At 37.8% G+C, this 27,703-nt stretch overlaps 1 protein-coding gene across 1 annotated transcript in view; it reads right to left on the bottom strand.

The window, feature by feature from the left end:
- Positions 1–1,070: 1,070 nt before the first annotated feature.
- CTNNA3 (catenin alpha 3) overlaps positions 1,071–27,703 on the bottom strand; it is a 1,794,797-nt gene continuing 1,768,164 nt past the window's right edge. The window contains exon 17 of the mRNA XM_075534447.1: positions 1,071–3,944. Within this exon, the coding sequence (XP_075390562.1) occupies positions 3,657–3,944 (288 nt within the window). The 3' untranslated portion in view covers positions 1,071–3,656. The remainder of the gene's footprint in view (positions 3,945–27,703) is intronic.

Below are 27,703 nucleotides of genomic sequence, written 5' to 3'. Positions count from 1 at the left end.
AGAAAACATGCATGAATCTGTTGAATGCAAAATCTATTTTCTCTGTAAGCAGACACCCAATTCACAATTCAAAACAAAAAGAGAGAGAGAGAAAATAAGTCCCTCCATGTATCTCTGAAGAGAGAGAGAGAGAGAGAGAGAGAGAGAGAGAGAGAGAGAGAGAGAGAGAGAGAGAGAGAGAGAAAGTCCCTCCATGCATCTCTGAAGGTACTTGCTCGCCCTTATGGGGAGTATACGTGCTCTGTTGATGCTGCCAAATTAAAGGGTTACAAAGAAGGAACACTCACAAACACGTGTGACACGTTGTTCTATCTAATACATTCCTAATTTACAAGCATGTCTTTAAAAAAGCACAACAGGAGACAATAATTTTGCCTAAGAATTTAATCTCTGATTTTTTTCTCCGGGTATATTGACAAAGCAATATCCAAAAGTCACATTAGGAAGAAATATATCTCTATCAGATAATTTTCATTTGTAATAAATAAAGAAAATATTTCCGTTCCTAACTCTGCATGTTTATGAAAATCTTCTAGTTTCTCTAAGGAGAAGAAGAATCTTTAATGGGCAATGGTTCCATGGGTATTTCCTGAGTTAACTGTATGATTTCAGTGTATTTTACAGGAAAGAAGTTGTCTTTTAAGTTGTCTAAAACCTTTTCTGCTTCTGAGGATTTTTTGCTTAGGCATATTAACATAAATGGATTTTACTATAACAAAAACTGGAGTTCTGATTAGTAGGATTAAGCAAATATCAATTTCTGTTATGTTACTTCAAACATGCATAAATGAAACACCAAAATACTAAGTTTCAATAAGAAAGTCTAACATTCCCCCGAAGAAGTAGGATTTTAAAATAAATGTCTTTAAAAGCCATGCTTATTTATCATATTAATGTACCTATGATTTATAGTACAAATATTTGTTCATTTTTTCTTAACCCTATAATGCCTGAATTTTTAATTTAAGGAAAAAATTTTGTTTTATTCTTTAATAGTTATCAATATATATTAATATATATTTAATTAAGTGTTACAAAAATGTTGCACTTGGCATTATAGGGTTAAATAAAAACATGTATCATAAATTGTAATCTAGTTGAATGTTAAATAATGCTGTGCTGCCTACTGCAAGAATTCACTCAGGTAAGCCAATGTCTTCTCAGTTCTATGGATCTTGCATTTATTGAGCCTGTAAGTACTCAAGCAGATCTTTCTCCTGAGGCAGTTACTTGATAAAAATTGAATTAGGTTTTTAAATGTAGTTGCTTGCTTTGAAATAAGCTTTAAGTCTACTGGCAGTGAGGAAGAGTCCTGTTCACATCTATAAAATACCCAAACCAAACTCGCTGCAATCATGCTGATTCTAACTCAGTGTGAGCCCATACGACAGGGCAGAACTCTCCCTGTGCCTTTCTAGACTATGGTTCTTTACGGGAGTAGGAAACCCCATCTTTCTCCCATGGAGGGGCTGATGTTTTAGAACCGCTGACCTTGTGGTTAGCAGCCAAACGAATAACACCTATGACACCGGGTTCTTCTCCTTTGGTAATGAGATATACATTAATAATTGTATATTTTCAAGTTATTTCGGTCCTATTGGCATCCAAAATGTCAGTGTGTTGTAGAGGGTCAAATTGACATTAAAATTTCTAAGTAAGACATATTTCTTGAGCATGAAGTTTTGGACGCTAAGATATCTCTAGTGGTCTTCTGTTCTGCTCTTGCTTGCTTATTTTCTGAACTAAATAATAGCGACACTTTTCTAATGGAAAAAAATCATGCCACATGACATTCTTGCAATGCGTACACTTAGAAGAAAATAAGGTAACAAACTTCACTATGGCCCTACTGGTCTAGATCATTCCAGAAAATGGAATTTCTAGGTACTCTACTTCTCTTCCACGCTTCCCTTCTCTTTTGGGGACGTGGAATCTCTTCAGAATAGTTATTAGGGGCTAGTCCATCATTCATCACAGAGAGAAGCACATTGCCTTTGCCCTAAAGTAATTTTATGCACCCAGCGTTTGGAAAAGTAATAATTTACTACATAAGTATTAAATAAAATAAACATTTCCCCCAATTAGTAATAGCCCATTAAACATGTCCCCTTTTTCTATTGTACGGTGTTGCTGCCTTTTTCTTCAATATCTCATGCACAGCATTTTATCAGCATTTCTGGGGTTTTAGGGTTCACTCATCAATTTGCTGAATCTCGTGCTTCTTACATCAACTGGTGTTGCGTTCATGAAGGCCGCCTCATCAGCCTATAATGACAGGGTGTTGAAGCAACTCATCAGTGGTAATTTTGTACAAGTGAGAAATTATAATTATAGTGCTGTCAACATAATGAAGTGGAGTAGGGAATGCATATTTAAAATGTGAATGGAGCCCTGTGTTTGAGAACAAGTGAAACTGCAGCTTACCTCCTCCGAAGAATGTATGGAAACCCCATACAAAAGAGTATCTTGCCACAGAAAGAAAGAGAGCGAATCAGTGGATAACACACTAGAATCATACGATTATGAAGTCAACTATAAATTCAGCCGATGGTGAGCACAGCAACTGATGTGGCAAAATGACCCGCATGGATATTATTTAAATGAATGTTATTAAAATCACATCAGCTTCATTGCCATTAATTCACCTCATAGTTCAAGCACAGTCATATTTTACTCAATGCCCAAAAGTTTTATATCTGGCCTTTTCCTTTTAATTATAATTGCAAGCTAATACAAATGGATTTTTAGTCATGCGGAACACCTTATACTTCTAATCACAACTCATTCTCAAACATAGTTATCTCTATTTCCCAATTGCATAATAACTTTTCCTCCATATTTGTTTGCTCATGAGACTCTTTGAATCCAACCCTCAAAAGGCAGAATTGCTGAACACTGTGGAGCACTAAACGGCACATTTGTGGCACCGAAACCCATTTTAATGTTATAATGTTAATCAAGCAATTACTTAATGGTCATGGTTGACATTTGAAATCCAGGAAATAGCTCAACTACTTACACTTGGTAAGCTGTTTCTGAAGGATGCTAGTTTATTCCCTTGACAATGCATACAGATAAATAACTGAATTTCTTTTCTTGCTCTCTCTCTCTCTCTCTCTCTCTCTCTCTCTCTCTCTCTCTCTCTCTCTCTCTCTCTTGGTAGTGGGTACTATAAATTGCTGCCTGATTAGGTCATGAAAGCACAAAATGAATACTAAATGGACTGGTATTTTACAAAATATTTTGCTTCCTTTGGAAACCAAGTCAAGAACTGATGCATTTGTTTTCATTCAAAATGCAGGGTAGGTAGGCTTGACCTATTGAAGGAGAACAGAATACGACTTCCAGTGTGTTCATTTGGCAATTAATATAAGCTAGTCTCTGTGACCTGTGATGGGAAAGGTTGAATGACAACAGAAATTTCCATGCATTCAACCAGATCTATTGATTTCCTATTAATTACTTGCTATATAGTGCTGAAATGACATGGCCCCTTATCCAAGTTGTTTTCATTGGGATAGCTTCCAAAAGTGTATATCATTTGTGTGTTAAATGCCAAAACGTAGTGAGCTTAAGGAATTAATCAAGTGTCAAGATCAAACAGTGCAGTGTTAGCCAATACTTTGCAATATGGGTGCAAGAGAAGAATAGGGGTCTCAGTAGAATTGTCTTCCTCTAAATTCACTCATGACTTGCACCGGATGGATTTTTTTCGTTGCTGGACCTCTCCGGACAGCTGCACACGTTTCCTCTGGCTTCTCTCTTTTAACCAAGGGCTTTTTTGCAGGCGCCTTCATTCTCCACATCACAACTGGGTGTCGGGGCCCAGCGGGACTCTGGATCCGAATGATCTTTGTTGAAGCAATATAAGACATTTTCACTGTTTGCACTACGGCATTCATTAAATTTTTGGCTGCTTGAATCAGAGAGGTGACACTATCCAACTGTAGAAAAAAAAGAAAAAAACACATTGATTTATTTATTCAAGATTATAATAGAAAGCTGGATTTTTCTTAATCCTCAGTAAGGAATAAGCTAACCAGAACTTTATATACTTATATATGATTATTTGCATCAATCTATGCTATACATTATTTTTATTGTGGTGGTCTAAATAAACCTAACAAACATACCTAATCCAACAATTTCTACATGTAGAAATCAGTAATATTGATTATATTCTTCAAATTGCTCAGGTATTCTACAAATTGCTTTTCCAACTTACTACTCAAATATTAATATAAATTCACTACCCTATAAGCAAAAAAATTAAAAATCCTCCCTTTTATTCTACATCATAAACACTAATTGTTCTTGGTTCTTATGGTGGGAAGGGGCCTTTAAAATTTGGTGAAAAAATCTATTATCTTTTGATTCCATTTTCCATGAACTTGTTGAGGTCTCCTCAGATATTTGCTTACGGAGCATGGTTGCCTGAGAGCTTGGCTGCTCACCAAAAAGTCTGCCCTTACCATGATCTGTTGTTCTGTGGGAGGAAGCTGTGATCATTTGCTTCAGTAAATATCACAGCCTTGGAAACCCCAAAGCAGAGTTAATGGTTTTTAGGCATCGGAATTGACTTGACAATAATGAGTTTAGATTTGTTGGGTATATCCACTTAATATGAGTGTGATTAGAGGGTATTTCTGCTTTTACAATAGGCTATTTCACTCAGTAAAACTATTTTAAGCTTCTTCATAGCTAAAGCATCCATTAGGGTTTCATTTCTCTTTGTGGCTGAGCAGTTGTCCAATGTGCGTATCATAGTAAGTCAAAAAGTGTTGCTATAAAATCATGGGAAATATTTATTTTAAAATATCAAAATATGAAGCTATTTTGAAGTACAACCAGAATGCTCCTTAGAAGCAAGGAGGGTGAGAATTAATTTCACGTACTTCAGGCATGTCGTCAGGAGAGACCAGCCTGGAGAAGGACATCATGCTTGGTAATGTAGTGAAAAGAGGAAGACCTTTGATAAAATGGATTGACCCGTGGGTGCATCAATGAGCTCAAACATAAGAACAATTGTGAGGATGACACAGGTCTGGGCAGGTTTTTGTTCTCTTGTACGTAGGGTCACTATGAGTAGGAGCCAACTTGATGGCACCTAATAACAACAACATTATTCTTTATATATCTTCCATTTGCCCCCAATATTCCTGAAGTTTATCTTTCCATCACTTTAACTATGGTCCAAAATTTTTAACTGTTTGATTCATAACACATCAAGTGGGAGTTTTGGTTCACATAAGGGGTTCAAATATGTCCCTTTTAAATGGTCATCTAGTATGTTTTAGGGGGTGGGTGGGAGAAGCTGAATGGCAAGACCAAATCTGCTGGGTGGATGGAGTAAGGTTCTTCAAAGAAATTCTCTTAGGATAGACTTTGCTACATTCAATAATGAGCAGGTACATTGCTCTGCTGAAAACAAAAACCTTTCTTGGCCTTTTTATGCTTCAAGCCTAGTATTGGATGCTAATAGCAAGTTCAGTGGTTCAAAATGTGGAAGTAAGCTGAAGCTACCTGCTCCATATAGATTTATATCCTCAGACACAGTCTGTAAGGCCACTATGTGTCAGACGTCATGCACTCAATAGCAGTGGGCTTAGTGTGGGTTTGGTTCTCACCAACAGGATTTTCCATTTTCTTAAAATTCCATCCTAATTAGACCCCTATGATTACACTATGGCCTTGAGAAATCTATCAAGATTACATCTCTGAAATCCTAAAGAGTTTCTGGGCTGACCTCTTTGCTTTTGAAAATAACTGATGTAGCAGAGAGGCCAGATGACAGATTGAACCTTTTCCAACAAGATACTCTACCCACAGATAGACCTTACCAGATGTAATACACACCCAAACTGCCTACATTGATGAGAAGAGAGGGTGATAGAGTTCAATATAATCAGTCAAAAGAAGGTTAAAAAAAGTCCAGAGACCAATGATGCAATAGCCCATCACTTATTCACAGGCAAGTTCAAATTGAAGCTGAAGAAAATAAAAGCAAGTTTATAAGAGAAATGTCTATATCCCCTCTCCACCTCAATTGAAAGACTCACAATAACTGTTTTGAGTCAGTGAATGCTAATGACTAAAGACCAGAGGAATATCATACATGAAGAATATCACAAATGAAGAATATCATACATGAAGAAAGCAAAATTCAAAGGAAAGAAAGAAAAAGTGGTGTCAGAGAGACTCTGATATGTTCTCTTGAACCTAGAGTAGCTAAAGCAAAGGAAAAAAATTATAAAATTAAAGAGCTGAGCAGAAATTTCCAAAGACTACTCAAGAAGACAAAGTAAATAATATAATGACACATGCAAAACCCTGGAGTTAGACAATCATAAGAAGAGAACATGCTCAGCATATCTAAAACTGAGATAACTGAAAAAAATGTCAAGTTTTGAGTGACAACATTGAGGGATTCTATAGGCAAAATATTAAATGATGAAAAAAAACATCAAAAGAAAATAGAAAAATAATCCAGAGACACTGTGCCAAAAATGATTGGTTGACATCCCACCATTTCAAGAGGTAATATATGGCCAAGAATTGGTGCCAGTGAAGGAAGAAGTCTGTGGGTCTATGTAGTCATTACAAAGGCTAAAAGATCACGGAGAAACTCCTACTGAAAGTACACAGCTGCACAGAGGCATTATCTAAAAAACTGACAAAGTGCCAACTGAAATGTGTCCACAAACTGATACAGCTCTTGAGGTATTCACTAATCTATGCTAAGAAATTTGGAAAACAGTTATCTAGCCACACAACCAGATTTGTGCTCATTCCCATGAAAGGCAAACCAAATGTGAACATCCTTAAGAAATATTATTTATACTTCACACAAGTAAAAATTTACAGAGGATAATTAAAAATGGATACAGTTTTACATTGATGGGAAGTTCCCAGAAATGCAGCTGGATCCACAAGATGATGTGAAGCAAGAGGTTTCGTTGGAACCAGAGAATGCTGAAAACATGTTTACTTTTGTTTAATTGACTATCCAAAGGCATCCAACTGTATGAATCATGGTAAACTATGACTAACATTGAAAAGAATGAGAGCTCAAGAACACTTGTTTTCAGTTCTTACCCATAGCAACCCTATGTACAATAGACTGAAACACAGCATGGTCCTGTGCTATCTTCACAATTGTGCTTGCCCTGAACTCATTGATACAGCCACTGTCAAACCACCTCACTGGAGGCTCTTCCTCCTTTGATGTCCTGCCACTTTACCAAGCATAGCGTCCTTCTCCAAGGACTGGTATCTTCTGACATGTCCAAAATATGTAAGCCAAAGTCTTGCCATCCTTGTCTCTAAGGAGCACTCTGGCTTTACTTCTTCCAACACAGACAGGTTTGTCCTTTCAGCAGTCCATGGTACTTTCCAGGATTCTTCCCCAGAACCACAATACGAATGCATTGATTCTTCTTTAGTCGTCCTTATTCATTGACTTTCACAAGCATTTGAGGCAACGGAGAATGCTATGGCTTGTGTCAGGCACATCCTTGTCCTCAAAGTAACATCCTTGCTTTTCAATACTCTGAAGAGGCCTTGTGCAGCATATTTATCTAAATATCTTTTGAACTCTTGACTGCTGCTTCCAAGAGAATTTATTGTGGATCCAAGAAAGGCAAAATCCTTCACAACTTCAACTTCTTCTCCATTTATCTTGATGCTTCCTCTTGGTCCAGTAGTGAAGACTTTGATTTTCTTTACATTGAGTTGAAGGGTACAATCCTTGATCTTCATCATCAAGTGCTTTAAGTTCTCAATTTTATCAAGCAAGGTGTGTCATTTGCATATCGCAGGTTGTTTCTAAACCTTCCTCCAATCCCAATGCCACATTCTTCTTTGTATAATTTAACTTCTCTGAAGATTGCTCAGCATACAAATTAAACAAGTAAGGTGAGAGAATGCAACCCTAAAACACACCTTTCTTGAAATTAAACCATGCAGTATTCCCTTGTTCTGTTTGCACAGTTGCTTCTTGATCCATGTACAAGTTCCTCATGGGCACAATGAAGTATTCTGGAATTTCCATTCTTTTCCAGATTATCTGCAATTTATTATGGTCCATAGAGTGGAAAATTTGTTTTGGGGTTGTCAATGGAACATAAGTCAACATCTTTCTAGTATTCTTTCCTTTGCCCAAGATTCACCTGCCATCAGCATCGATACCCCTTGTTCCAAGTCCTTTTCTTGAATCCAGCCGGTTTTCTGGCAGTTCCCTGTGTATTACTGCTGCGATCCTTGTTGGATGACCTTAGGCAAAATTCTACTTGTGTCTGTAACACTTAGTTATGCTAATATGCAACCTATCCAGAGAACAAGCAGCTGCTGTTTAAAAAGAACAAAGGGATACAGTATAGTTTAAAATCATGAAAGGTGTCCAGCTAGGTTGTTTCATTTCACCATAATTGCTATATGTGTTTAGCAAATAATCTGATAAACTGCATTCTATGAAGAACACAGAATCAATTTTGGAGGAACATATATTAGCAACCTGTGATGTGCAGATAGCAAAATAATGCTGAAAATAAAAGAAATTTAAGCACTTGCTAATAAAAATAAAATTCTACAATATGGATGAAAGTTGGAAGTAAGACATAATGTAAAGCAAACAAAAATCCTCTCAACATGCCTAATACACAGCAACAACCACATCAAAAAGAGAAAATATTGAATTTTTCAAGGATTTAATTTTACTTGGATATACAATCACTGTTCAAGGAAGCAGCAGTCAAGAAATTAGGTGAGGTATTGAATTGGGCAAATCTGCTGCATAAAGCCCTTTAAAAATGTTGGAGAGCAAGGATGTCATCTTATTGACTAAGGCATGCCTGACCTACGCCGTGGCAATTTTCAATCATCTCTTACACAGGTGAAACTGGCCAATAAGTATGAAAGACTGGAGAAGAATTCATATATCATGGTTTGCGGGAAGAATACTGAAAGGCCTATGTACTGCCAGAACAACTGACAGATCTCTCTTGGAGCAAACACAGACAGAGTATTCCTTAGATGTCAAGACTTCATCTCACACACTTTGGGCATGTTACCAGAGAGACCAGTCCCTGGAAAAGGACATCATGTTCGATGAAGACACAGGGTCAGAGAAGAAGAGGAAAACTTCAAGGAGGTGGATTGACATAGGGGTTACTATAACACACTCAACGATAGCGGTGATTGTGGGGCTGACTCGGGACTAGACACTTTGTTTTGTTGTCTCTGGGGTTGTAGCCACCTAACAACAACTATGATCAATGGAAGTCCTATTACTTTGTGGTTAAGTATTGGACTGCTAACCACAAGGCTGGCAGTTCAAACATACCAGGTACTCAACAGGAGAAAGGTGATATTTACTGCCTGGGAAATCTTACATAACAATTCTACTCTACCCTATCTATATGGTTGCTATAAATTAGATTTAGGTAGGTGACAGTGGACAGGTTAATGGCTAATACTTTGAGCATATTTTCATATGTTATTTGCCATACGAATATCCCCTTTGATGATATGTCTGTTTAAATACTTTGCTCATATTTTTCATTGAATTTTGTCATTTTTATCAGTTCATGTGACACATAAATAGACCTCTATTTTATCTTCTAAGAGGTTATCTTCCAACAAAAATAAACCCGTCATTTCCAACTCATAGAAACCTTACATAGGGGGTTGTTTTTAATTGTATTTTATTGGGGGCTCTTACAGCTCTTATCATAAACAATACATACATCCATTTTGTCAAACATAACTTTACATATGTTGTCATCTTTTTCAAGACATTTCTTTCAACCTTAGCCCCTGGCATCGCTCTTCATTTTCCGCCTCCCTCCCCCACTTTCCTCTCTGCTCCTTGGCCCCTTGATAATTAATAAATTCTGTTTTTTCCATACCTTACACTGACTGCTGTCTCACTTCACTCATTTTTCAGCTGTCCATCCCCCTAAGATGGGGGCCATATATCGATCATGTGATCAGTTCCCCCTTACTCCCTCCCCTCCCCTAACCCTCCTGTTATCTCTGCTCCCCTTATTGGTCCTGAGGAGTTTATCTGTTCTGGATTCTCTGTGTTTTGAGCTCTTATCCGTGCCAGTACATGTTCTGGTCTAGCCAGACTGGTAAGATAGAATCGGGGTCATGATAGTGGACAGGTGGGGAGGAGGTAAGAAAACATAGGTTTCGAAGGCTTTAAATCTTCACAGGATCAGAGCATCTCATCTTTCTCCTCTGGAACAGCTGGTGGGTTTGAATCAATGACCTTGCAATTAGTAGTCTAGTGCTTACCAGACTCTTAGGGAGATTAATTCTTTCTCTTGTTTTTCAGTAAAATAAATTCAAAACATTATTCAATGTCCTAATCATCCTCGATCTGAAGGTTGAAGTGGCCGCTGCTTTCTTTGTAATCATTTTCTTTCGTTTCATTAGGTACACCAAGTCTCTTCTGTAAGTGGCACCACTGTCTTCAATAAAAGCCATCTGATGCACAAATTCCAGCTAAGGAAGTCTCTATTCAAACACATTTACTTTCAATCTTTTACAGTGTGCTAAAATAGGCCGATTCAGTAATTGGCAGTTAAATAAACCCACAACTCTCAAGTCAATTGTAACACATAATAACCCTACAAGACAGAAAAGAACTGCTCTTTGGGTTTTAAAACTGTACATCTTTGAAGGAGCAGCTAACTTCTTCTCTTCCCCCAGGAACAGTAGGCGGGTTGGACTGCCAGCTTTGCCTTAGCGTAACTCACAATCCTTCCAGGGCTTATTACTCTGAGCTTAAATTCCAGGTCTGCCTCTCGGTTATTTGGGAAAATGGTTTACCTATTTGTTGTTCGTCTACACCATTCTCACACAGAAAAACTATTTAACATAAAACCATATGCATACATATATAATAAAATATATTCCGAATAGCTGTTACTAAATATAAATTTCATGATTTCCTATAAGACGGATATGAATGCTTAATAATTTAATGATAAATATACAGTAATGAAATTTTGAACTGAAACATTCCTCTAAAACATACTATTTTAATTATACTGTTTGTGTTATTCACAACAAAAGTCAGAAAAAATGTGGTGGTATATCTAGAATCTTACATTGCACCTTAAAGCTAAACCAAATTGATACATTTTTATACAACCAGTATCTCTTCCATTATTTTTATTTGGCAGATTGTCATCCTGAGCCACTCATACAGGGAGATGTGCCTCCACTGTCACCCCTCTGTGATTTGCACTGTCAGAGTTGAGACTGAAACACTGGCTCTGTAGTTACTAAAATCCATCAACATCTGCCTGGCCTGAATACGCTACCTGCGAAGTTTGAGGCTCATGTGGAATACAGAATAAATAAGCTAAGGAAAATTGTAAGCTGAGGTTATATGCCTGGGGCAGTGGTCTAGCTGGCTGCTTCCTGGGAAGAAAATTTAATTACCTCTATTAGATGTCAAGCCCGAAAATGTTGAAAACATTATACCAAAAAATATCCAATTTGAAGGTAGTACTTGGCTACTATGTATCTTTAGGCCTTTAACCTACAGAAGCCAGAAAAGTAAAATGTATGCATGTGGCAGGAATGAAAATAAGTTTCACAATCATTACACAGGATTTCATGAGGCCCACACGTCTATTTTGGAGGATGCCTGGTGTTTCTGAGTCTGTACATAATTTTGAAGAATGCTGCATGTTGGATAATATAATTTGTTATGTTATGCTACAGACAGATTCTAAGTTAAATTCTATTATTTCATGATTATTAATATGTACCAAAATTCTCGTGTACATTTTGAAAATGGACATATACTATGATTCAATTATATAATAAGATAAATAAGGATAAAAAGTCGTCTGAGTCTACTTTGTCTCTGAGGGCACTTACCAATACCACCTGGGGTAGGGGGAGCTTTTCCAAAACGATGCTCTGTGGCAAGATGTTGACATCATATGAATAATATTAAGAATCTTGGCAATGCTTGCCCTCAAATATCCGGGCAATGTGGGCTTCACTCAAGAGGGTTGTGCTACCATATAGCCTTCCATGGGAACACGTCCCATACACCTGCTGCCATTTGGGATTCTCCTTTGTCTGGCTTTCCCATTCTGAATCTTCCAGTCCATTTCCTTCCTTTTGACTCTGCGTATGTACATTGCATTTCCATCTTCATTTTATGTTTTTAAGTAAATGGCCTCTACAAATCAGTATTCCAGGAAGATGCTTCCCATCAATACATGTTTCAAAATTGGGAACATGAATCAGAAAGGCTCTTTCTGCGGCACTGTCATCTCTTATGTTGCCCCCTGCCAAATACTTTGGTTTGAAAATCGTAAGTGGCTATGGTAAAATGTGAGGTGACTCAGAAGAACTCCCAAGACACTCCCTTTCTGGGCATAGTAAAATACTATTTTACTTATATATACCAAATAAATTGTCTTAAACTGCCTGTGAAGGCTCATTTAACAGACAGATTAGTACAGTTTCTGAGCGAATACTGTTATTTCACGGGTAGAGGTACTAAGAAACTCTACAAGAATCTTTGAGGCCTAGGATGCATGACGCTCTGCTCAGATAGAACACTACACAGAGACACCCCTAGCAATCGTAGGAGATATTAACCAAAGTTCAACCAATGCCTCAAAGCCATTTACAGAGAATGTCTATGTGTAACTTAATATCTGGAAAAAAAGAAAAATTCTCTTACACAGGTCTATATATTTGATTAACCTTTGAAAATAAATATTCAATAGATTTCTCTAAGTTAGAATAATGGCAAATTTAAGTAAAGTATTGTAAACCCCCTTGGACCTCTCTGGCCAACTGATTGGAAAAAATATTTATTTTGTCTATAGCATTAGGAGGATAAATAACACAGAATATGGGGTTTCGATTCAAAAAATTATCTTAACATTGGAAATCACATGAATTAAGCATTTGGTGTAAATTTTTTAATATTTATCGTGTTGTTGATAGGTGTCATCACGTCAGCTATGGCCTGTAGCTCCTGATGCACAACAGAATGAACACTGCACTCTGTGCCATCCTCACAATTGGTCCTATGCCTGAACCCATTTTTGCAACTTCTGTGTCAATCGATGTTGTTGAAGGCCTTCCTGTCCCCGAGTGCCCCAGCACTTTACCAAGCATGTCAACCTTGTCTAGGGACTGGTCTCTCCTGACAATATGTGCAAAGGATGTAAGGCAAAGTCTTGCCATCTTATCTCCAAGGAGCACTCTGATCATACTTCTCCCAGCACAGATTGCTTTGTCCTTTGACAGCCCATGGTACTTTCAATATTCTTCTCCAGCACCGCAACTCAATGCATCGATTCCTCTTCATCTTCCTCATTCAATGTCCAATGTTCACTTGCATATGAGGCCATTGAAAACACCACAGCTTGGGTCAGGCATGTTTAGGGAAACATGCTTATGAATACTCTAAGGTCACAGGTAGTAGATTTACGTGATGCAATACATCTTTGGATCGCTAGACTGCTGTTTCCAGGAGCATTGACTGTGGATCCAAGCAAAACAAAAATGTTGACAACTTCAAATTGTTCTCTATTTATTATGTTACCTACTGGTCCAGTGGTAATAATTTTGGTCTTCTTTACATTGAATTGAAATTCATACTGAAAGCTCCAATCTTTGATTTTCGTTGCCAAGTGCTTCAAGCCCTCCCAAAGTTCAGCACGCCAGGCTGTGTCATCTGAATAGCGCAGAATGAGCTTTCCTCCGATCCTCATGCCTCAGTCTTCTCTTTCATGTTAGCTAGCTGCTCTGGTGCTTTTCTCAGCATGCAAATTGCACAAGTACGGCGAGAGAATATGACCCGGACACACACCTTTCCCAATTCCTAAATGCTGCCACATTCCCTTGTTCTGTTTGAACAGCTACCTCTCGATTCGCCTGGAAGTTCCTCGTGAGCACAGTGAAGTGTTCTGGAATTCACAGCGCTTATTATTGTTCAAGCAGTTTGTATAGTCAAACCTTTGTATACTCAATAAAACACAAGTGCACATCTTTCTAGTATTCTCGGCTTTGAACCAAGATACGTCTGACATCAGCAAGGATACTGTTTGTTCCCCATCCTTTTTGAGGCTGGAAGTTTCCTGTCAATGTACTGCTGCAAATGTTGCTGGGTAATCTTCAGAAAAATGTTACTTGCCTGTGATATCAATGATATTTTTCTATAGTTGAAGCATTCTGTTGGGTCACCTTTATTTGGAATGGGCACACCTATAGATCTATCCCAGTCAGTTGGCCAACTAGTGTCTTCGGAATTCCCTGACTTAGACGAATGAGCTCTCTCAGTGCTTCGTTAGCTTGCTGAAACATTTCGCTTGGCAGACCATCAATCCCCAGAGCTTTGTTTCTGGCTAATGCTTTCAGTGCAGCTTGAATGTCTTTGTTCAGCAACATTGGTTCTCACTCATGTGCTGCCTCCTGAACTGGCGGGCTGTGGACAAGTTCTTTTGGTACAGTGGCTGTGGATTCTTTCCATGCTACTTGCACCATTCAATGTTTTCCCCATGGAATCTTTGAAGATTGTGACTTGAGGCCCAAGCTTTTTCCTGAGTTATTTCAGTTCCAGATGTGTTGGGCATGTTCTTCCATTCTGCTTTTCTAATTCTAGGTCTTTATACATTTCATTTTAATATTTGATTTTTCTTCTGGAGCTGCTGTTTGGAATGTTCTATTACGTTCTTTGGTTTGTCCTTCCATTTGCTTTAGCTGCTCTGTGAATAAGAGAAAGCTGCAGAATCTCTCTCTTCTAATATCCAATTTAATTCTTTCTCTCCTATCTTTTTAAGGACCATTTGCTTTCTTCATGAATGAGACTCTTAAGGTCCTTCCTTAGCTTACCAGGTCTTGTGCCATTATTGTTCAATGTCTCAAATATCTTCTTGAGGTAGTCTCAAAATTTTGGTAGGATCAACTCCATGTTGTATTTTGGCTATCATAGACTTGTTTGAATTTTCTTCAGCTTGATCTTGAACTTACATGTGAATAATTGGTCAACTCCACAGTCAGCCCCTGGTCTGGTTTTAGCTGCTGAAATTGTGCTTCTCTCTCAGAACTTCCTATAGATGTAGTCATTTTTATTTCTGTGTATTTCATCTCACAAAATCCATGTGTATTGTCACCTTTTGTGCTGTTGATAAAAGGTATTTGCTATGAACAAGTTGTTAATTTTGTAAAATTTTATCATGTGATCGTTAGATTCATTTCTATCACCAAGACCATGTTTCTGAACTACTGCTCCCTCTTTGTTTTCAATGTTTGTTTCCAATCGCCAATAATTATCAATGCATCTTGGTTGCATATTTGGTCATTCTTACTGGAATCATTGGTAGAATTCTTCAATTGCTTCATCATTAGTTTTAGGGTGGCCTATAACTTTGAATAATAGTTGTATCGATTAGATTTCCTCAATGATGGATAGATACATTTCTGTCACAGTTAGCATCACACCTTGATGGATTTTGTATTATCTTTTTTGACAATGAATACCAAGCCATTCCACCTGATTGTGCTATCCCCAGCATAGTAAATCATATGATTTTTCTGATTCAAAATGTCCAAGACCAGTCAATTTCATCTCACTAGTGCCTAGGATATTCATCTTTATCCTTTTTATTTCATTTCTGACAACTTCTAGTTGTCCTAGATTGATGCCTCATATATTCTAAGTTGCAATGATTAGCATATTTTGTGGCTGTTTTCTTTACCTTGAATCACGCCCTCTCAGGAAATGAAGCTCCTGAAGACTCCACTCTGAAAGACTTTATTCAGTTGAGATCACCATGGTTAACTCCACTCTGCTAAGGGGTCCGTCCTCTGGCACTACCTCTGACAATATTTTTCTTCCATTTTTCAGGCCTTTAGTATCTGACAGTATTTTGAAGTGACACAAAAGGTTTTCAGGGGCTTGGGCCTGGTCCCTCTTCATTGCCTGTACTTCATAGTCTGGAATCTCTGCCAAAACCTATTCACTTGGGTGACGCTGTGTACATGTGAAATGCCAGTGACACAGCTTCCAGACACATACAAGCCAAGCCACTACAATAGGACAAACTGACAGACAAGTCAGAGCTCTCTCGTTTCTACTGAAAACTATCATGGATCTCTTTTTCTCTAGTATCACATAACATTTCTCTCTGATTTTCATGAAGAGTTTTTGATCAAAGGTCACATGAAAAAGTGATGTCACAGATGATCATAAAGTAGGCCACCTAATTGACTTCCACTAAAACAAACATAGAATCACAACTTGAAAAAAATCTGGAACCTAAACTGATATTTGCAGCAACCAGGGGGCCACTTAACATGGCAGATGAAATTCCAGGGGAAGAATGTACTCACTTACTAGCCATTTTTCCCATTTGTTTATCTGAAAGCCTTTGCAATAGTTGTGGGAATAATTCTTGTGCTCTGCTGTATTTTGCTGGTATCAGGAAGCTACTCTAGACATTCTTAAAATACTGTGGCTATGCATTTTGACCTTCCTGGCCACTTGGTTTATGCTTTGAAATGTTAAGGTAAAGTCAGCAGTTAAAGACCACCAGCCCCTCTGCGGGAGAAAGAGTATGCTTTCTACTCCAGTGAAACTTTAAAGTCTCAGAAATCTGTAGGGGCAGCTCTACCCTGCCCTGTGGGATCCCTATGAGCCAGAATTCACTTAATGGCAGGGAGAGAGTAAGTGGTAGTTTTCTGAGGGACTATATGATGATTTTGCTGTACTCTTTCTCTCTCTTCTGAAAAGGTCCCCATCAAGCAGCTTCTATTAAAAGATTTAAAGACACACTTAATAGCCACCATGGGTCAGAGGCAATGACTGAGATAAGAACCATGCTCATCTAATACTCAATTCCCAGGGAGGAAGAATCCAAGGAAGAAGTCCACTTGATAAATAATGGCACAGAAGAGACATCATTATACTGACCACACATCTTCCAGGAGTGTGTGCATGCTCAAAACCCTTAGCGGACCCTGGATTCCCACTTTTGACAGATATCTAAGTTTTGTGTAAGCAGGAGGTGAAGGTTAAGAACAAGTCTGAAAAGGCTTGACTTAGTGTTGAAAGTGGGCTACATCTCAGAGACTATCTTTTTTCTTTGTGGTTCCAGACATTGACGGGAGTTATTGTCAGGTCACTGGAAAACCTTGATAGGAGAGAGGTTTTAATGACTACACATAACAAAGAATACGAACATCAAAAATGTTTGAAAGAATACTGAGAGATGGAAATTCATTGAACGTATAATAAAATCAATGGCAGTAAATCATGAGGACAGAAGATAATTTAATTTATAGTCACCTCTTTATAATCACTACAAGGTTCAGCTTTTTAAAAAATCACAAGGTTAAAGAAACAAACAAAGAATTCAGAAAGTATGGTCCATTCAAAGGTAAAAATAAGAAGAAGCCATCCTTGAAGAAGGCAAGGCTATTGAATTTACTAAACAACATTTTTAAGTAATTATGATATCTTAATGGAAACCCAGGGCAATTGAAAGAAACACAAATCTTTCTTAACTTTTTCAACAACAAAAAAAGAGGGAGCACGTTTTAACTCATTCTATGATGCTAGTACTGACTTAATAACAAAACTAAACAGACACTACAAGAAGGCTAATCCTAACAATCATAAAGGACAGATTTTCATCAATATGAATGTGAATATCTTCAACAAAGCACTAATAAAGAAAATCCAGTAGCACACTACAAAGCTTATGCACCATGACCCCTCGTGTATCCCAGATACACGCTTCCCATAAGGCTTCAGAGCCTGGGCTTCCATGCACCTGGAATGCAATGTAGGGAAAGTCTGTGAGACTCGCATGCCGATGGCTGTTGCTGGATTCCTACCATGAGCAAATCCTGATGCTGTTTGGAGCAATTGTTTTCTGGTTGTAGTTCTCTAGCTTATCTAATGCCAAGTGTAGCCTATGATATTCTGGTGAGACTCAATGTTAACTTCAACTTCTAGATCCCTGGTGCCTGTTGTTCCTGTATAAAAGCAAGGCAGTCAAGACAACTGTACAGAGTTTGCTTCTAGTTATAACCAGAGCCTCATTAATTATTAACATCTTTGTTCTATTTCCTATGTGCTGAGCTTGCTCGAAACAAATTACATAAATTAGCTCAAAACCATGTGATGAAGTGAGTACTTTTAAATTCATTTTATACGTGAGGAAATGGAGGCACTGAAAAGTTCGATAACTTGCTCAAGACTACATAGACAATAAATGGCACCGATGGAACCAAGGGTGTCTGGCTCAAATCCTGCTGCTTCCCCACCCTGGGCCTCAATAATCTTATGTGTCCATTATGTTATTCTAGTTAGAGATGAAATTGCTTGTTGGAATTAAACTAATGCAGTACAATGTCTAAATTTGAAAAAAAATTGAATATCCAACTGACTCTGCTTTGGAAGTATGCTCTTATTTTGGTAATGTATATCAGTATCAAGAATAAAGAGTTTTGGGGCCCCCTATCCCTACCACCATTGTCATCCCCTCAATTTCAATTCATAGCAACTGTATGATCCTCATTGGGCCACAGTCCACTTGGTTGGCATTTCAGTTCCTCAGGAGAAAAGACTGGGCTTTCTACTCCTGTACACAGATACACAGGTGGTCACTGTGTTTCACCATTGACTTGATAGCAGTGATTTGGTTAATTTTTTTCTTGTGGAGGAACTAGTGAGTTTGAATGGACAATTTTGTGGTTAGCAATGCAATGCTACCCAACAGCACTTAATTTGTTGTGGTGGTAATTTGAAAATGCTTATATCAATTTCCAAGTAGGACAGTTGTTAAGATAACAAATAGAAAGGCTTAGATATCCTTAAAGCTACCAAACAATTTAAACACACTCAGATTAATATTATTTTATAATAAGACATTTTAAAATCTGGATCTCAACAAACATGCAAGGCAAAGAAAAATAATAAACCTACCATATTATAGTTTCTAAAACACTTAAAAATAACATTGGGGACACAACTGACCTCCTCCAGCTCCCAAGGGTAATTGTCACAAGGCAGAAATCAGATCTGTTTCCCTTCTCTAACCCATTTTATCTTATTCTGACACCTAATGTCCTCCCACAGCACTCTACTGGCAGGGTTCTAAAAGTCATTGCAATGGCCACACAGAACTCACAAGCCATGAATTTACTAGTGTCATTCACAAACAACAATGCAGCTGAGAATGCTCAGGATACAAGTGTCCAATCAAGAGAGTTTCTTTTTTGCCATGCCCATAGCAAGCCTCTCTGGCCCCCAGGCTCTTGGCTTGGCCTCTCTCCTGTTTGGGCAATGAGACCCAAAGGGTCTGTCCTCCAGTTTAAGGCTCAATGGTAAGGGCACTCAGCTCCAGTTCTCCAATTAAGCATCCAAGGCACCCTTTACACAAGCCAGCATCTGGCCCCAAAGCTCTCAGCTTGATTTGCACTGTGGGATGGAAAGCCCACTGCTCTGTCGTCACATGCAATGGCTTCTGGTTCTGCCGCTGCTCCTCTGTCACTCCTACAATGCCAACGCTGTATCCAGGATCAAGAAGGTTCAAGACATAGGGATCGCTTGATCAAAGGATGCTGCTCCTCTTCCAGTATATTATTAGTTTCCGATATTAAATGCTTGTTGAGGTTGATAATTATTGTTGAGTAGAACACAAAAGTTGGAAATAAAAAGGAGCAATAGTTTGAATAATAGATTCTTGGTGATAGAAAAAAGCTGGAGATCGCATGATAGAAATGTGCAAGACCAGTGATTTATTCACTGAAAATACTTGGTTGTTTTTTTTCAACAAAAACACACAGATTTCACCATATGGAAGATAGAGCATTCAAATGGACTACTCTGGAGAAGCTCAAGACTATCAGCTAAAACCAGGGCAGGGGCTGATTGCTGAATAGGCCACTAATTGTTCATATATGTTTAGATATAAAGAGAAGGAAATTAAAACACATGCACAAAAGCCAAAGTATGACCTTGATTATATGCTACCCCAAATCACAAACATGCCAAGAATAGATTTGATGCATTAAACACTAAGGAGAGAAGCACTGATGAGCTGTAGGAAGAAGGCAAAAGGATTGAAACACCAATTGAAAGGTCTCAACAAGCTGACGAGGAATAGGAAGGCACTCACTTGTCTATGCCAAGAAATTTGGAAGACAACTACTTGGCCAACTGGCTGGCATAAACACATTTTTGTACTCATTCCAAAGGAGATCTGAAACAGAGGATACCATTGCTGATATCAGATGGATCTTGGATGAAAGCAGAGAATACTAGGAATATGTTTACTTGCGTTTACTATTCAAAGGTCTCAAACTGTGTGGATCATAACAACCTATGGATAGCCTTGAGAGGAAAGGGAATTCCATAACACTTCATTGTGCTCAAGCAGAATCTGTGCATTTTTGTGCACAGAACAAGAATGTGGTTGAGGGCTCATTAACAACCTGGTATATGGAGATGTCACAACGTTGCTTGCTAAAAGTGATGAGGACTTTCTGATAAAAAACAAGAAGTTCAGCTGTCAGGATGGACTACAACTCAATGCAGAAAAGAATAAAATTCTCACAGCTGGCTAACATAATGATAAATGGAAAACATATCGAGTTGTCAAAGACTTTTGTCTTGCTTGGATCCACAATCAATGTTCAGAGAAGAAGCGATCAAGATATCTAAGGAAACATCGCACAGGGTAAATCTGCACAAGAACTCTTTAAAGGTTTGGACATGAGAATGCTACTTGGAGGCCTAAGGTGTGCCTGACCCAAGACATGGTATCTTTGATTGCCTCATAAGCATGTGAAAATTGGACATTGAAATATTGAGGACTGAAGAAAAATCAATACATTTGAACTAAGGTGTTGTCCAAGGCTATTAAAAGTACCATGGACCATCTACAGAGCAAATAGATCTGTGCTGGATACAGTACAGCCAGAATTCCCCTTGGAAGTTAGGATCAGGACATTTAGTCTTACATATTTGGGACATATTGTTAGGTGAAACTAGTCCCTAGAGGAAGACATCGTGGTTGGTAAAGTGGAAGGGGCAATGCACACGAAAAAGGGACTGGATGATATAGATTGACACATTTGCTACAAAAAATGGCTCAAATATAAGAACAATTTTTGTTCTTTTATACTTGGTGTTGCTATGCGTCAGTACCAACTCCATGGCACCTAGCAATGACAGACAATTAATACCAGTGACCACTGTATCACTAGGTAGCCCCAGGCATGATAGGTAAATCACAGGGCTATTGTTAAAGCTATTCAAACTAGATTTTCGCCTCCAAACTGAAAATTTCAATCTTACAATTAAATTAAACATTGTGATTTCTTTGAAGATGAATTATTCCATTGGTCTACTGATATCTTTAATACAAAAAATCTATACATTGCCAAAAATTCATTTAGAAATTGACAACAAAAATGGCAATTAAGTTGTAGTGAGGGTGGGTGGAGTGGGGTTTTCTATCAAAAATAGATAAAAGAGGCAGAGGCAGAGAGAGAGAGAGAGAGAGAGAGAGGGAGGGAGGGAGGGAGGGAGGGAGGGAGGGAGGGAGAGAGAGAGAGAGAGAGAGAGAGAGAGAGAGAGAGAGAGAGAGAGAGAGAAAGAGATTAGGAAAACAGAGTCCATTCATGTAATTGATAGGTTCAAAAAGCTAAAGGAGACCATAGAAAAAGAACTAGTAGAAATCAGGAAAAGGACATATGATATCAATATATAAACAAATGAAATAAATAAGTTAAAAAATTAACACCAATGAAAGGTCATTCATGAAATGAAAGGTGGCATTTATTCACTTATATTCTTGACATCAACGTGACCAATGATCTTTTTTTTAAAATCTAGGCCAAACAAAATCTTGTGTGATTTTCAAAGAAAATAATCACAATCACAAAACCAACTTATTTAGCTACTCAGAATGCCTTTTAATTTTACTTGAAGTAACTGTTATAAAAATATACATGCTAGTAATATTAATGATGGGAATCCCTTCAACAATATTGACTTAAGGGCAAATGTTGAGCCCAAGTATTAATTTTCCATAATAATGACAACCCAAGTACTATTTGGACAGATAGTTTTATAGAAGGGAACTGAGTTTGGCATGGTTCTTTCAACATCAATGTTTCATCCCTTACTTTCTCCTTTCACCAGCATTTATCAAGACACTGGTTTGCTTTCTCTATAACATCTATGTAGTGATAGTCAATATGCTATCTTGGCAAGGCCTCCGGCTATTGCGCATTTAGAATAAGAAAGCACCAGTCTCCATGGGAGATTTTATAATCATCTCTAGCATGACTTTAAATGAGAGAAAGCTAGAGTCTGTATAATAAAAATAAAAAGTGGCAAGCATTTTTCAACATATACAAGAACTCCCATTTCATACCATTTCACTCATTTACTTTCAACTGCCTCCGAGCTTCAGTATTCTACCAATGAAACGCCCCTACTTGCAATAGTAGTAGGCCTTTGACCTGCTCATTGCTGCCTGCTGCTCTGTGGGAAAAGATGAGAAGCTCTGCTCCGTGAAGGATTTACAATCTCAGAAACCTTATAGAGGGGGGTCAGATCGAGAGGGACGTGGGTTCTTTCACGGTTTCCTTTTCTCTTCTACTACAGATATCTGGCAGAAGACAATCTATTTGTCTCCAATATCAATGCAGTGGATTCTAAATTTTCTTTTAGAAAATTCTCTCATTAAACTAATGGTTTTGTAGATGATAGGCATTTATTCATAAGGGGCACAAACTTAATGCAAACCATGAAGTTCTTCCAGTTCCAAGTATTTGTTAGACACATCTCTATTGGTAGTCAATAATTGGTAGTCAATAATCCCAGAGGCGTATGTTTCTGCTAATTCCTTCAGAGCAGTTTGTACTTCATCCTTCTATACCACAGGTTCTTGATTATACCTCCGGAAATAGTTGAACATCAACCAATTCCTTTTTTAATATGATAATTCTGCTTCTTTTGCTGCTTCCTACATTGTTGAATGTTGAATATTTTGCTATAGACTCATAAACCTGAACTACGAAGATTTTTTTTTCCAGTTCTGTTTCAGAATGCCAAAAATATTCTTGACTTTTGGTTTTATAACTCCAGGCCTTTTCACATTTCATTATAATGTTTCATCCTGTCTTCTCTGCCTACCCTTTATAATTTCTGGTTTGGTTATTTTACTTCTTAATTTTTTTCCATTCGATTTTATGTCTCCATATTCACTAGCAAGGTTCAGGGCTCTTCTGACACCCATTTTGATCATTTCTTCCTTCCTTCTTAATATCTTTAATTTCATGGAGTCCTGGTGGTGCAGTGATTCCTTTGTGATTCAAACCACAAGGTCAGCAGTTTGAAACCACCAGCTTCTCCACAGGCGAAATAGCAGGCTTTCTACTCCTGTAAGGGAGTACAGTCTCCGAAATCCACAAGTTGACTCTCCTCTGTCCTATAGGGTCGCTATCAGTCAGTACTGACTCAATGGCAGTGAGCGTGAGTTTTAGGTTTGTTTCATGTATGTTGACCTTCATATCATCCCACAATCCATTTGGTATTCAATAACTGCTGTTAATGGGTCAACAAGTCTATTTTAGAGATAGATAGTCTCTAAATACTAAAACAAAACAGAATAAATGACATGTTTTTAAAGTTTTTCTTCAGCATCAACTTACAAATGAACTACTAATAGTCTTTTATGAAGTTCATCCTTGTTCCTGTTTTGACTTTTTATATTGGGTTAATTTGATGACTTATGCATGATATGTAGTCAATTTGATGGCTGTATCTTACATCTGGTGACGTTCAAATATACAAGGAGGTATACAAAAACAAAACAAAACAAAACAAAACAAACAAAAACTGGACAAAAGCTTAGCTGGGCAGTCCTTAGCTGGGCAGTACACATTTTCCCTGCTGGGTGAACATGAGCAGCTCACTCTGAGTTAGTGCACCCAGTGGTGTCACCAGGGAAGGTTCTCTCTGGTCAGAGGGAATTTTTCAGTAAAACAGTTTGGCTTGGACCTCATTTTTTTTTTTTTTTGTGGTGGCTGACTTAAGGGAATGGTGTGTGGCTGTGAAATTTTAATTTCTGCTTGGGAAAAGGGTCACAGAAATTATTGTGATGTTGAACATAGCCCAAAAGGACAGCACTATGGGAAAAACTCAAGTGAACCGGTGGTTTTCTCATTTCAACAAAAGGTGAAATGTCATGTGATGACAAACTTCAATCTAGACCTCTGTCAACTTCCCAGCCAGGATGAAAATGTCAACTTGTAGTGCATTTGGAGCTCATTTCACCAGATCAGACTGTTAATCAAGCTTTCCTTTTAGAGATTCTGAAATGATAGCCTAACAGTAAGCAACAAAAAAAGGGCATGATTTGTGGCAGGCGGGGACCGGTTTGGCCAGCATGACAATGCACCCACTATTGCTCTATCTCAAGAAGGGGGACATGAAAGGACAGTGATTTGATGATGTGGAAGAGGTGAAGAAAAAATGAGGGGTGTGTTTTCAGCCATCTGAAGAGATTAGTTTGAAAAATGTTTCCAAGAACGGAATCAGATTTGACAAATGTATTAAGTGTAACGGAGAATACTTTGAAGGTGATAAGGTTGTTTTGTAAAAACTTTAAATACATAACTTTGAAAAATTCTAGTTTTTCTTTGGTATACCCCCTGATAGTCATAATTTGTGTGGTCAAAACAAATATTTGCAATAAACATACGATCTTCAGCATCATTTCCATCTCCCAATACATACTTTCTAGCTATAGATCCTTATTGTTTTAATGTTCCTATTTCAATCATTAGTAATTTTTCAATCACTTCTTATTTGGTATTAGTAATTGTTTCATAAATTTTAATAATAATGGGTGTTGTTGTGGGTCATGTCTTTGTCTGCTAACCACAAAGCCAATGGCGCAAACTCACCAATCAATCTTTGGTAGAGAGAGATGAGGTTGTTTGTACCTGTTAATATTCACAGTCTCAGATACTCTATAAAAGGTTGCTATGAGTCACAATCAACTCGATGGCAGTGAAATTACTGGTCGGATTTACAGGTGTCTGGATATTATTGTACCACTGATGTCACAATATATCTTGATCTATTCTTTTTGAGGATGATTGTGACATGATGTTTTTCCTCTTCAATTTGTTACTCCTGGTTCTTCTGTACACTATTCAACCTTGTTGCACTGCAATAGATAATGTTTTCCCTGGAATTTTTTTTTACAAATATATGTGTAGGTCCTTCTTCCTAATCTGTTTTCGTCTGTAAATTCTATTTAAATCTGACCACTGCCATGACCCTGATGTTAGTTAAAATTTTGGTGGCAGAGCTTACAGAATCATTGGGAGGCCTGAGCCACCGCCATAGGACAAGTGGAGAGACAATGGATTAGATGTGACTTCTCTAAAGTTGTAAGCAAATGGCCTTCTATGTGTTTTCCCTTTATATTTAGCTTATTGCATTCAGAAGCCTCTTTCATGCTGCTGCATCAGTAGTTCATTTTTGTTTCTGGAGAGTATGAGAATGTGTTTAAATGTCATAATTTGTTTAGGTATTCATCTCTTGACCAACATTTGGCTTATTTCCAGTCTTTTACAGTTATGAATAAAGCTGCTATGAACTTTCTTGTACAACTATTTTATTGTGTAGGTTTTTATTTCTCCTGGGTAAATACCTAGGAATAAAACTGCTGTGTTGCATTTTAAGTACATGTTTAACTTTATGAGAAAGTAGCGCACTATTTGCCAAAGTTGTATTACCACTTCAAATTCCCACCAGCAATGCGGGAGGCTCCAGGTGCTCTACATTCTTAACCACAGTTATTTTTCAAGCTCTTAAAATTGTAGACATTTTGGTGAGAATGTCACTGAGATGTTTAAGGTTTTTTCCTTAATGACTACTGTACTTAAATGCAAATAACATAGGGCTTTAGTGTTTGTTTGACAACCACTCCCATCTCTGAAAGATATTTTTGCAAACAAACTATACTATTTTAATAATAATTTGTTAAAATTGGCTTAGTGACATTTATGAACATAGCTCCTAAGGGGAAAGAATGATTGGCAAATAAACAGAGGGTGCTTGTTATGGTGTAAAATATGGCAATGATGTTGAGGATGGTGTAGGCTACATACTCAACATTCATATATCCTCTTTAATGGAAAGAGGATGAAATAGTTCCCCTACTCTTGGTCTATCTTATTTTTATTGATTTAAGTTTCCTTTGTACGGGAGGGTAGGTACATCAAAAACTATTACTACCAGAATTCCAATTCATTTTCACATGGATGAATTCCAAACAAAGTGCTGTGTGTTTACCAACGTCTCCTTAATCCGTGGATGGCCACAGACAACTTCACTCCATAATACACCGGTCCTAGCCATGTTAGGGAGCCTCAAAACAACGCCATCCCATCAATGGCTTCTGAGAGCGTCTACCGGGCAAATTGCACTCCCAGCAGAGAGATTCACTCAGAAGGCCATGGCACTTGTTTTTTTTTAAATCTTAACGGGGTAATCTTTCTTGAATGATATTCTCAAAGGGTAGCGAAAGTATGGGAATATATTTTGAAAAAGTTTTAATAAGTCAGAAAACTACATAGTTGAGGAAAATGTCAGGCAAATTGTCCCTAAGACATTTTCCATTTTGAATCTCTTGTTCTTTGCTTTCCTGTGAGAATGTCTTTCAGAAACATTATCCTACCTACTTGACAGCCCTACTCTTGCACCCTTAGACCGTTTTATTGTTCCCTCAAATTAAAGAATAGTTCATATGAATAAGATCTGAGTCCCTCCAGGAAGTCACAAGCACCTTTGAGTTGGTGCTTGAAGAGCAGAGAATTCTTCGGAGAAGGGCCGTTGCTATTGTCAGATGCGTTTGACTTAAAACTATCCTTTGTCCAACAGAGGGAAACGTCGCCAGGTTCTAAACCAGCCTCACAATCGCTGCTATGTGGAGTCCATTGTTGGAGCCGCTGTGCTCATCCATGTTGGTGAGGGTTTCTGTGTTTGGCTTATCATGTACTTTACCAAGCAGAATGCCCTTTTTAAGGCACGAGTTCCTCCTGGTACGTCCTGAAAATCTGAACAAGGGATGTGAAAATTAAGCTCCCCATTTTTGCTTCTAAGGAACAACTGACTGTTCTTCCAAGACTGATTAGATTCTTCTTCTGGAAGCCTGCAGCACTCTCAATATTTTTCCTCTATACTATAATACAAATACGTCAATTCTTCTTAGTTATTCATTGCATAGCCGTCACATGCACGTGAGGTTATTTAAAATACCATGACTTGAGTCAGGCACATCCTAGTCATCAAGTGACAACTTTGTTCTTTTACATTTTAAAGAGGTCTTGTGCAAATCTGTCTAAATTCATTCCTTGACTGCTGTTTCCATGAACATTGATTTATGAGGGAATAAAGTGAAATCTTTGGCACTTTCGATCTCTTCTCCCTTTAGCATGATGTCTCTCAACTCAATTGTGAGGAATTTTGTTTTCTTTACTTTGAGTTGTTATCCACACAGAAGGCTGTAGTATTTGACCATATAAATGTTAGTCCATATTTTCCTTTTATTTATGTCTTCGTTACATCAATTAACTTGTTTAGAATAACTTTATAAGAATCTTTAAAAGTGTTTAGTAGATA

Source organism: Tenrec ecaudatus, chromosome 16 (assembly GCF_050624435.1).
Source record: "Tenrec ecaudatus isolate mTenEca1 chromosome 16, mTenEca1.hap1, whole genome shotgun sequence".
In the NCBI taxonomy this organism is placed as follows: domain Eukaryota; kingdom Metazoa; phylum Chordata; class Mammalia; order Afrosoricida; family Tenrecidae; genus Tenrec; species Tenrec ecaudatus.
Note: the sequence above shows the minus strand (reverse complement) of the source record. Positions and strands in the feature narration are given on the sequence as shown.